Source organism: Pithys albifrons, chromosome 2 (assembly GCF_047495875.1).
Source record: "Pithys albifrons albifrons isolate INPA30051 chromosome 2, PitAlb_v1, whole genome shotgun sequence".
Classification (NCBI taxonomy): domain Eukaryota; kingdom Metazoa; phylum Chordata; class Aves; order Passeriformes; family Thamnophilidae; genus Pithys; species Pithys albifrons.
In genome coordinates this window covers 80412102-80424216 of record NC_092459.1, presented here as the reverse complement: position 1 = coordinate 80424216, position 12115 = coordinate 80412102, and the positions used below count along the sequence as shown (strand labels likewise).

At 43.2% G+C, this 12115-nt stretch overlaps 1 protein-coding gene across 1 annotated transcript; it reads right to left on the bottom strand.

The window, feature by feature from the left end:
• Positions 1–3688: 3688 nt before the first annotated feature.
• On the bottom strand, positions 3689–7822 carry COX20 (cytochrome c oxidase assembly factor COX20). The gene is made up of 4 exons (XM_071548003.1): positions 7589–7822; positions 5414–5528; positions 5208–5271; positions 3689–4752 (listed from the first exon to the last, which is right to left on the bottom strand). The coding sequence occupies exons 1-4, from the start codon at positions 7619–7621 to the stop codon at positions 4611–4613; spliced, it is 354 nt and encodes a 117-aa protein (XP_071404104.1). The 5' UTR covers positions 7622–7822; the 3' UTR covers positions 3689–4610.
• Between the last annotated feature and the right edge of the window lie 4293 nt (positions 7823–12115).

Below are 12115 nucleotides of genomic sequence, written 5' to 3'. Positions count from 1 at the left end.
CCATCAGATCTGATCACAAGCCATCTACCATCAATAGAAGATGAGGATCTGCTGTCCAGGGAGAAAACTTGCATTGGTGGAGAGCACACCTGCTGCTCTTTGTTACAGTATTTGACAAAAAAACCAAGGAGTTTTAAAAATATGCAAAGCATGTCTTTCTTTCTCTGCAGAGCAGGAAGAGGGGGAACCTTTGGTTCTGTTAAACAGATCACCACAATACACAGGTTGGATATTTCCTGAGATTTGGCCAGTGTAAAGAAAAGGATCCCTGCAGTGGTAATTGTCCATTCCCACAGTACATTTTAGGTACTGCCAGTGGGCTCCTGGCATGTTCAGGAAAGTTGAGGGTTCTGACGCAGCCTTGCTCATGATAGATGACAGAAGCTGGAAGGATTAAAATAGCCTCAGAACAAACTGCTCTTAATCTTTAAAACAAGCAGACATAAGGATGCCGTGACCTATTCCCGCAGGAACAGGCAGACCTGCTGCTGGATGACTCTCAGGCAAACTATGAACCTAAGCAGAGAAAAAACCAAGAGTGCATGAAAAAGTGGGGGCCTACAAATAGTCTTAGGGTGCTGTTAGCCACGAACAAAGGTCTGAGTATTCCTCAGACTGTCCCATCCAAAGTTCTACCCCTCACCAGCCTGCTGCTCCACCTCCATCGGAAGGTTTAGCAGCTGTACTTGCTTATAGTGCAATATTTTCATTTTAAGTGTAAGAAGGATACATGTTCCAAGGCCTTGAATCACAATAATTAACACTCAGCTCCATTTCTGATATTTAATTAATTATTGGTACTTCAATTAGGGATAAAAGAAATCATCAAAGGATCATCTTCTGGAATTGATCACTTGAATGTGCTGTGAAACTTTTGGTTTGATCAGTTTTCCAAGGCAAGAACAACGTATTTGTTTGAAACTTGAAATGGAACAAAGCAAACAACTTTTACTGGTAACTGTTCATTCTTGAGCTAAATTCCTGGACAGGAATGAGAGTAATAGGGGAATTAGTCTACTAAGCTGGAGAAAATCTTTCACTTGGGAGTTCATTACAACTGAATTCACACAGTACTTCATTGTTACCTGAGTCGCTTACACCAGAAAAAACAAACGTGCTTCCTCCAGGCCTTAAAAAAGAAAAAAAACAAATCTACCAAAAGCCAGACTCAGTGACAGGAGATGACCTTTCCTTTGCAGCACTTAAGGGCTTGGGGTGGGCTGTGACATGTGCAGAATAGCCTGGAAGCCTGCAAAGTGCAGCAAGGGCCAACATCTCCCCAAAATCTCTGCTAAAGACGTAAATTAGGAATTTGGGATGTAATGAGCTGTAATTGCGTCTGCTGCCACCTTCAAAAGAGGTCCTGCATTTTGAACCTCTTGCAACTGTCGATGGCTGAAGCAAGACCTTTGTTTCAGTGAGAGGCTCTGAAGAGCAGAGTCAGTCTGATCACTTGCATCTCTGGCGATGGAGCTGCAATTAACCTTAGATCACCACATTTCAGCCTGTTGCCTCGACAGCGACTCCCTTCCTGAAGGGCCTGGAGAACGCATAGTGCCCTTGGGTGCCCTTGCCCAAGTGCCCTCTGGTCGCTGTCTGGAGTGCCGAGGCTGCGCTCTTCCGGAGGAGCCTGGCACACACCTTTTCCCAGGAGTGTCACTACTGCAAGAATAGGAAGGGAAAGGTGTGGAGGTGCTATGGCGGCCATAAACCGGTCTCTTTAGTTTGCTGGTGTTTCAGGTTGCTTTAGGGAAGGATTTTACTAATTTCAGGGATAAAAACTAAGTGTGCTTCTCAGTCACTGTTCAGCGTCCAACTGACGTAACTGCCAGCAAAATAAACAGGATTTTAACAGCTCTACAGTCTCAAGTTGCTTTACTTCCTTCTCTCCCTCCTTACAGCCCATTCAGAGGGCTGAAAACTAGGTGTCTACAAAATTACTGTTTCTCTTCCTTTCTAGTAATTGTCTGGTAAGTGTTAATTTAAGGAATATTTTGAACCTCAAGCAAGCAAAAACTATCACATCTGTTGTTAGCAGCAATAGTTAGATCAAGTCTGAAAATAAAATACAGAGGTGTGCTATGTATTTCCACCAATGACTTAGATTTGAAATTAGCAATAAGGGATAAGTAGGGATACAGTTCACTAATTTTTAAAAAATAGTTATGTAATTGTTTTCAAATGTTAACATTACTTCTATTTAGTTAATGCAAAATTTGCTTGTCAATGTCTCTAATTTATGACAACTAATAGCTTTCAGATTGTTTTATTCTGTCCCTCACCCTTTCACTGTGTTAACCCATCGGTCACTTCCAATTAACTTCCCATAGCTGGCACGGAAGCAGACCTGCTTCCAGGAATTATGCCGGACATCTTCCCTGCATGTTTAGCTATAAGCATTCTTCTCTGCTGTTGCAGGACCCCGTTTCACATCAGCTGAGTCCTTCTCAGAGCTTCCTTGTCTTAAATCCCTGCCATGTCCCATTCAGCAAAACCCCCGACCTGGTTAGCTCAATCCCACCTCGAGTTTTCGTAGATTGTGAAGCTCAAATGTGTTGGCCAGGCTGCCTCTGCATATTGCCTATTTCCTCACTTCTCTGTTAACATCTGGCATGCTCATTTTACATTCTGCACAGTGAATCAGAAGTATCAGATTGGTTATCTACACAGCACAGATACATCTAGCATTTCAGTTATTGGCCAGAATTGTTAATACTGTAGTTAAGCTGCCATTAATATCCTTAAATGCAGTAACTTAAACCAACACCAATTAACACCAGAGAGGATTTAATGCTTCCTCAGATTTTTTTGATTTATAGTCTCATATTTCTGCTTCTTTTTCCTCATCCATCACAATACTTGCGTGTTTTGAAGGATGACATTATGCATCCTTTCCCATCAGCACAGAACACCATTCTCTTCTTTCTCTACAACTGTTCTTTTGCCAAAGAATAAATTTTCATCCCTGTGCTTTTGTTGCCTGAACTCCCCTAAACTGAACTATGACCTTGCAGCCAAAAGACTCCCTGCCTAGGTTGCACTTTCTTTTCTTAGGGCAGATAAGAAAGAACTCACCCATGTATTAAACTAGACCTTGCCAAGAGCTGCTTCATGGCTCGCGCAGTTTCCCACTGCTGCTCTCAGGGCTTTGTGAAGCAACACCTCCCACTCCACAGGGAAGGAGCCTCCCTCCCCCTTGGCCCCTTGCCCAGCACAGAACCAGGGGAAACACTTCTCTCTTCTGAACGAGCTACCAGCTAACTTCTGAGTTCAGATTTTGCAGTGAGCACAGGAACTGTTTCATTGCACAAACTCAAGTCTTCTGAAGACTTTTAATATAAAATATTGAAATTCATGTCCTCAATAAAATTTATCTTTAACTCCAGAAGAAAAAATAGAAACTTGGGAGGTGGGGAAAGGAATTGGAGTATGCAGGTTTGTTTTCTTCTTGTATGAGGCTAATCCACAGAGAGTAAAAGTTTCTCAGAGTAAATAACATGTTTGTTTAGTGCTCTCAAAAATAAATAAGTAGAGGAATACTGTTGTTTACATCTGGATTCCCAAACCTTCCCCCACCAACCTGAGTTAACAACAGATCACAAACTCTCTCGGACTAAGTACAGGATGGGGGGAAAAAACTATTTTTGCCTTTAGACCAAAAAGTGCTTACAGCATAACAGACCACAAATAATTTATGAAAAAATAAATACATATTTTTAACAATATTCAATTAGACCTAACACTGTATTTCCAAATATGATGGTGTCCTTGAAATGATATAGTGATCTTTCTTTTAACTGCAAAATGTACAGTGAAATAGTTAAGTAAAACATGACTTTAAAAAAAACACAAAAGGACAAACTAATGACCATTGCTACTTACAAATAATGTAAATTATTATTCCAAAAATTGTAGAGAGGTGTCTTAAATAGCAAGAGTTTTAATCAAGAAAAGAATTAGTTACTGACATGGTTTAAATTGCATCTGAAGTGTGATTTTATTCTTAGTTTCATACAGCCAGAACAAAGATGGAAATACTTCAACTTCACAGTGTATGTAAGTTATCTGGTTATCCTGCAGCTGAAATCTTACAAAGGCTACTGATCTCACTCATCTTGCACAAGCAAAGCCTTCACCTACTATTTAAATATTCATGTTTCACAAACAGTACTGTTAACAGTAGCACAACATTTAACTCAAAAGCTGATGAAAATATTTCCCTGTATTTCAGTGAGATCTATTTACAACTTTGCTAAAATGAACCACTCTGTTCATAATGAAAGTTAAAGCAGTCCCAAATCACTGTCATTATTCCTGAGACCCTGTAATGGAACCCACCAGTTCCTAGATGTTCAACAGGTCATTCCCAACTGTGTGCACAGTCACACACACACACACACACACACACACACACACACACACACACACACACACACACACACACACCCCAAAGCAAGGCTTGTACAGACTTAACAGATTCACTATGAATTTCTTGCCAGGAAAACCATGATTTATCAGTTTTAGACACCTCACACATTCACAAGGCAGACTGACATTTTTGGTCCACCTTCTCTCAAAGCTGTATTAGACCACAGCTCCTCCACAGCAGCCTATGAATCGCTTCTTTCATTGCCAGTTTGGTTTTTTTCTGGATCAAGATAACTGCCTTCAAATAACATTTTGTTTCTCATTCCTTCTTTAAGCATTCTTTGCCGGATCCTTTGTTGGGCCAAATTGTATCTGCAGTAAACCCTAGAGGAGGGAATGAAAACAAAATGTAATTCCCTGCTTTATATGAGTGTCAGTATCAAATCACTATTCAGCCTGTTGAAAAGTTGCAACCACATAGGAAAATGCTAATAAAATTCAGCAGGCTGCCTTTGGAATTAAGACAGAGGGACAGGGCATGCAAAGGGAAAACAGAAAGAATTAAGAAAAATGGAAATAACTGTGTGGCTTGGTATCTCAGGATTAAAGAAACAATAGGAAGTTTTATAAAAATATATAAACATAAAAATTCAATCACATGGAACTATTTTTCTTTTAAAAAGAGGAATATTTTATGGAAGAAGATGCTTTGCTAGGTAAGTTTTTTAATGGAGTTTGGAAAGCAGTGTGAGACACTGTTTCTGAAAACTGAAACAGGGATCATGTTGTACAACTCAGCCAACACAGGCCCCTCAAAACTGAAGAAGCATTTTACATACCAGTATCCTAACATTGTGCAAATAAAGCCACCAACTGCAAAGTCACAAGATCTTCTAACTCTACCTGAAAAAAATAAAACGAAAATCCTCCAGAAAGTTAGAGAAAAATAGCCTTGGATGACTTCTCAATATTAGTAACACCTAACAGCAAATAGGATTTTTCTTCCTTGCAAATAAATACATAACCAGAAGGAATAAGTACTTACTAGTTGCTAAAAAATGTCCAAGACCCACAACCAAAGACCCCAGGGAGCCATAGAGCACTGACTCTCGTGCACAAGGGACACTTTGAACATCAAGAAATCCCAGGAGTTTGAAGGACTGTAAGGCAAAAAAAAAACCAAAACAAAACACCATAATTTAAAAAAAATCACTTTTGTGGAAGTCTGTGATGCCAACTCCATTGTAAAACTGACTTGTTACCTCAGCAGTCAAACACAACCACTCGAGGATTTACTGCTTGCAGGGTTATAGCTGAGGAAAAGTGAACAGGCACAGCTGTATCAGGAATGGCTTTGGAAGAGGTACCTACTAATTTACACAAAATAATTTTGTACAAACCTGTTGATCCATCCTTTCTACTGAATATTATAAAATGACTACTTCATTTTTTTCCTTTATATTCCCCAAAAAAGGAAGGGAGGAAACCCTTAAGAATCCAGGATTTTTGTTACATCCCAAGAAACAAGTAAAGTTACAATCAAGTACCCAGTTAGCTCTGCCATGTAATTTTAGTATCTGAAAAGGCAAATGTACTTTAGAAAAGGTGAAATTACTAGAGAATGAGCATGTAATAGAGAACCACATACTGAATGCTGAATGAAAACACTTATAAACCAGTAATTTTTACCCTATGTACAGACACAGGCTGGGCACTCTATGCATAGCAAGTAATTCTTTTTATAAGCCTACTGGTAAAAAAATCAAACTATTACATACACTGTCTCCTATCTATAAACTATCCTTTTATTTAATTCAATGGCAATTACATGTGGCATCCATAAAGTCAACCATGAAGTAAAAAATATGTTTTTCATACCAGAGATGCCCAGTCTGGCTTCTGCATGCACCTCCTATTTCCCACCTGACAAACACCCGTGCAAATCATAGAATCGATTGGGTTAGAAAAGACCTCTGAGATCATCAAGGCCAACCCTTGGTCCAACTCCAGTCCATTTACCAGATCATGGCACTCAGTGCCACGTCCAATCTCAGTTTAAAAATCTCCAGGGATGGTGAATCCACCACCTCTCTGGGCAGCCCATTCCAATGCCTGATTACTCTCTCTGGAAAGAATTTTTTTCTGATCTCCAACTTAAATTTCCCCTGGCAGAGCTTGAGCCTGTGCCTCCTTGTCCTATTGCTGACTGCCTGGGAGAAGAGACCAACCCCCACCTGGCTAGAACTTCCCTTCAGGTAGCAAATGCAAAGCTGGTACCACAGGCAGGAGTGAGAAACTGCCTAAAACCCAAAAGTCTCAGGATGTCCTGGGTCCGGGCCAAGGTGGCTGCACCACAGTAACATCTGCACTTCCTTCTGCTACCAATTCTTCTGTCAGGGACAGTGTGAGAACACATCTTTGTTCTGTGGTGTTGAAACCCTCAGAGCATTAAGTGCCACGTGTGCAACTGCATCTAAATTCATCAAAGATGAGCGGTTTATTTTTGAAAAGGTATTCCACTTGGCCAGAGCAGATTTTTGGAGGACTACTGCTGGTGGAGGGCTGGCAACTCCGAGACAAGTCATTGTGAGGCTGCAGTAACAGGGATGGCAAGGGCCTGACAGCAGCTGGATTTGTGTGCAAGGATGGAAATCCCCACCGTTAGTTTTATCCTGTTCCCTATGGACAACTATCAGCTGCTTCCACATAATCTCTGCGTACAAGCGAGACAGAAAGGATGCGGTCTATGTTGGCCAAATCTCCTAATGAGTAACTTAAAGTACTCCCACATGGAAGAAATCACTTGATATGCTGCTGTTGTTGGCCGAGGAGGTATCCCTGCAGCATGATGCACCCTTTTAAAATAGCGTTTCACCTGTTGCTGAACTGGAAATCATTTGTTATGTCTCTAACACGGGTCACGACGGAGCTTGGCCCCTGCAGAGGGGAGGGTGTTCCAGGGCGGGGGCCGGGGGAAAGCAAACACTACAGACACCCCCACCCCCACCCACTTGGCCCTGCACAGTCTCAGTTTTGCTGTGCGTTTCCGTGTATTGTTCCCTAATTATTTCCTCTGGAGGTAAAGCAGCGGGTGTGCGGGTCACGGCCGCTCTGCAATAACCTCCCGTGTGCCCAGCGCGGGGCTCACGGGTGGCCGCGCAGCTCCTCCTCCTGCTCCTGCTCCCGCTCGGCCCTGGCTGCCCGCCCCGCTCCCCATTACCTTCCCCGGCTCAGAGTCGCCCTCGCCCGCCATGCTGCGGCAGCGCCCGCACCACAGAGCCGGGGCAGCGCCGCGAGAGCGGCACCGAGGGGTGGCCGCTCCGCCCGGCCCGTCTCTATGGCGCCCGCGGAAGGGGCGGGGGCGGCCGCGCCGGCGCCATTTTAGGTCCCGGCGCCGAGCGAGATTCCAGCGAGGATCCCTTTGTTCGGCGAAATGGGTCACGGCGCGGGGGGCGCGCGCGCGCGCGGGCACGAGAGGGGCGGGGCGGGGCGGGGCGCGGGGCTCTCTCTTCCCGCCCACCTCCCCACGCCCCCGTTCCCGCGCCTGGGCGCGCGCCTCCGCCGGGCGCGGGCGGGAACTGGGAGACTGGGACGGCTCGTCTCCCGGAGGCCGAGAAAGACCCGTCTCCCGCGGCGTGGCCGAGCCTCCTTGGTAACGCTGTGAGAAACGTAATCTCAACGTCATAGGGTTTTAAGTAAAGTTTATTTTATGATAAAAGCAATTTCAGCATGATGGGTGCAACGGACTCAAGCATTGCTCACCATCGCACACTGAACACAGTGTAACCAACATTCATTTAGTCTCTACATACATATTCTTTCGACTGATGCATAAACATTTTAAGTACATTGTTAAGCAGTTTAACATATACTGCTATAGCTAAGTCCCTCTTACAACCCCAGCGATAACCCCACCATAAATTCTGTTCACCTTAGATGTGGGAAAGTTTTATCTCTTCAACCTTCCTGTTATAATTCACGTGGTCCTTGACAAAGTTATAGGAGATAAAGTGATTTAACACTATCCTGTTTATCCCTCCATGTGGGTGTAAGTTGAATTTTTTGTTTAATTGGCTGGCCATATGTTTTTTTCTCATGTCTCTATAGGAGCCCCAATAACCCATTCGGTTTTACCGACACAAATCACACTCGTACTTCTCACAATGCTCAAAGAGAACTCACGGGGCTGGGGGATACAGACACGCTCAGTGGGGAGCCCCCGGTGGGAGGAGGAGGTTGTGGGATCCCTCAGGCGCTGCAGGAAGCCTGAGGGATGTGGGGATATATCCCCCAAACCAGATGGGGGCGAGGTGGTTGTCGGTGGCCGCAACAGAGAGTGCTGGAAAGCGGTGAGGAAAAGAAGGCTTGTGCGGGGGGAGAAAAGCATCCAGAGGCAGAGCCGGAGGAGGAATTGTTCTCAAAGTACTGCTCTGGGAACTGGCCCGTGAGGCCACACGGCTGTGTTAGGCAAAACCCCGGTGGGTGAATAAGCAGGGTTAAGGCTGTGCGAAATCACTTGGACATTCTGGAAATGACCCCTCAGGAACGTAATTGTGCCTGTGGTAAGGATGTGAAGAGGTAAATAGTGCCAAGTGACTTAGGACAGAGTTATAGTTCTGCAAGGTATTGTAAAAATATATTTTGCTGCAACAAAACAAGTCTCTGCTTGCTAAGAATTGAATTACAGGGGAGGTTCAGTTTAGGACCTTTTTCATCTTAGCAATGAAGTATAACAAAGATGACAGATGTGAAATATTGCTCTTTGATTTAAAAAAATAGCATGTCTTGACCTAGGAGATATGAGATACCTTCAGACCTTGTTAAATATTGTGTTTGGGTTTTTCTTTAATCCAATGCTAAATAAAAGTCTTTTTCACACACTGGAATTTATGTCCATTTGAATTTTGTCTCATTATTTAGGTGTTTGCAGATTTTGGAAACAATGTATTTTCACACATAATCAATTTTCATGTATCACTAGCTGAAAAGTGCTACTGTACATTTGCGTGAGCTGTTTTAAATCTCAGATGGACTAGAAACAAGTCTCAATCCTTCCCAACAGTCCCCATCTATCACTGTTTTGTCATCTTTGTAGACATCGCAGGCAGTGCTTGGAATTCACAGAACACACTGATTCAATACATTTACTACCCATTTTAAAAAGATAAGTAGGAAGTCATTTGAATTGTGAGTAGCTTGGCCTGTGTAAAGCTAACGTATGTTATGTATGTAGTGCTGCAAACAGGACATTTGCTGTCATATGTGGAAACCAAAATTACCAGCATAATCTCTCCTCGGAAAAGTCTGTAATGTCTGGTTTTATCTTAATTGGTTGAAAAATTAAGCAGGGACAAACACTGCTACAAGGAATCCCAAGAGTGTGCTAATATGTCTGAGATTAATAAGGCCACAGTGGTGAGAAACAGACACTGCTTTTGCTGCTGATGAAGTGGCCTGGCCTGCAGCAGTTCACATTTTGAAGGAAAAGAGTGGAAGGATCATTTTTCCTTTGAACCAGGAAATTTGTTTTAGCATTAAGGTGCTGGAGAGCAGAGTACACAAATAGAGTATCTTCTGTCTGATAGTCAAGAATAGGCTAAAAAGTGTGTGGTTTTCCCTATGTGTTACATATCCCTTTTGCAAACATCCAAACCACACTAAAATATCTACTGGCAATAAGCATAACATTCTAATTTTTCCCCTCTCATTTTGGTACTCAGTCATTACTCTGCACCTCACAGTTCTGCTTCATCTGTTTCAGTAGCTGCTCTAAAATTAATAGCTATTACTCTTAGTGGACTTAGAAGTACACAGAGGGCTGCTTATTCAGTGCTTGGAATCGTGAAGATGCTGGAGCTGGAGCCTTCTTAGCTTAAAAGCAGAGGGACCACTGACAGGACACTTTGGAATAGCCTGGAGCATGCAGCCATCATTCTGTCATGTCCATGGGGACCTGAGATGTTGGGGTGTGCAGAGGGCACAGGGTGATGTCCTCTGCTGCTTGAGGAGGGCAGGGCTCTTGAGGTGCAGGCCTTCTGTGCTTCTGTGGCTTTTACCCTGATGAGCTTTGAAGGTTCTGGAAGCAGGATGTTCTTTTTCACATCCTGGATTCAGATAGAAATGTAGATAGCTAGTCCTACCCAGCTAAAACACAGGGTTTAGCCTGTAAGTTGATAAAGTAGGATGAGGCTGTGTGGGCATGTGGTACTGTTGTATTTATGAGGGTGATAGGATAGGGAATGCGAGAGCTGCTGGAATACGCCTGCTGCCTTGCCAATGTGATTTGCTGCAAGGGCTGCCCCAGCCTTGGCTTAAGACCTTGGTACACCTGGCCTAGCAAAGGCACATCCCGGAGTATCTTCCATTGTGCTTGCTGGGAAGGTACAGTGTTCCCACAGGGAAGCAAGAGCCCTGCATTGACAGGGATACTGCATTGTTTCTGGAAGTCAGGCATCTTGTATATGCAAGTTTGAAATTACTGCCTTGGATTTCTGACCCTAAAAGACACAACAGATATATAAAAATACTCTTTTTTCCTTAATTACATTGATGAGAGCTGGAGGCCTTTAATCTCTCTACACATGCTCAGTTCTATCCATCATAGCATGCTGATTGCCGCTTGCTTTCTGCAGTTTGAACTTTTCCTGTATTTATGCAGTTCTTATTTTTATTAGTATTGATCAATAAAGTGTAGTGTCCTTAGCTGTATGCCTTTCCATCCTGAAACTGACAGCTTGGAAATGGTTTGGATTGGTCTTTGACAGTGGTCCTTGTTCTGTCACCCTTCACCTCTGTATTTAAAGGTCAGGCCAGTCAAAACTCTTGTCAGTCCAGGAGCAAGAAAGAGGCCACCGTGTACAGGACATGAAGCAGCAGACAGAAAGTGCTCATGTCACAACAGTGCAGACAGGAATCTGGCTCACTGACTTCTTCAGCATTTATTTCCTTCACACAGACAACTTTATTGAGGGGCCTGAATGCACATACTTGTAGGTATATATCTTGTCACATCTGAAACAATTTGGGGCTGTACTCCCAAAGAGGAGGAGGCCATCACACAGATGTGGAATTTCCTGCCTTTACCACCTCTTGGTCATGTAAGTTATTCCTACACCTTAAGCTGTTTATGTAGCCTTGTGGTAAACCAAGCACATGCAAAAGCTGTAACAGCCTGTCCTGAGAAATATGTTTGTTAGATGGTGTGGATGATAACCACTTTAGGTTGATGTGATAAGAAATAGTATACATAAGACACTTTAGCTTAAATATTTTTTATATAACTCTGGGGATTTTAGTTAAGTTTTAGTTGGAGAGGAGGACTTTCTGGTTGTACATGTGAGAAAAGCTACAAGCTGTGGAATTCACTAGCTGAAAATGTATCTTTTTCCAGATGCCACAAGGCCTAGCTAAAATAGAACTTAATTCAAGGTTATCCAATTGGAATTCAGCTAAAGCAGTTAGAGAACTGATAAAAGAAACTAGAGGCATTCCAAGGGAAAACAACACAACAGAGCATGTGTCCAGCAGAAAGGTTAAAAGTTTAAGTGAAGAAGAGCCCCTGAAATGACCACCTCTGAGGCCGAAGAAGAGCGAGACCCGTATTCAAGGAAAGCACTGCACAGGCGCAGTTCAAAGCACTACCCCAGTTACACCCATCTGTGCATATGTATGAAGAGTTCTGCTTACTTTATGCACTTGCTTTATGCATATTACATTCCTCAGTCCATTGCTTTGCATATGTAGTAGG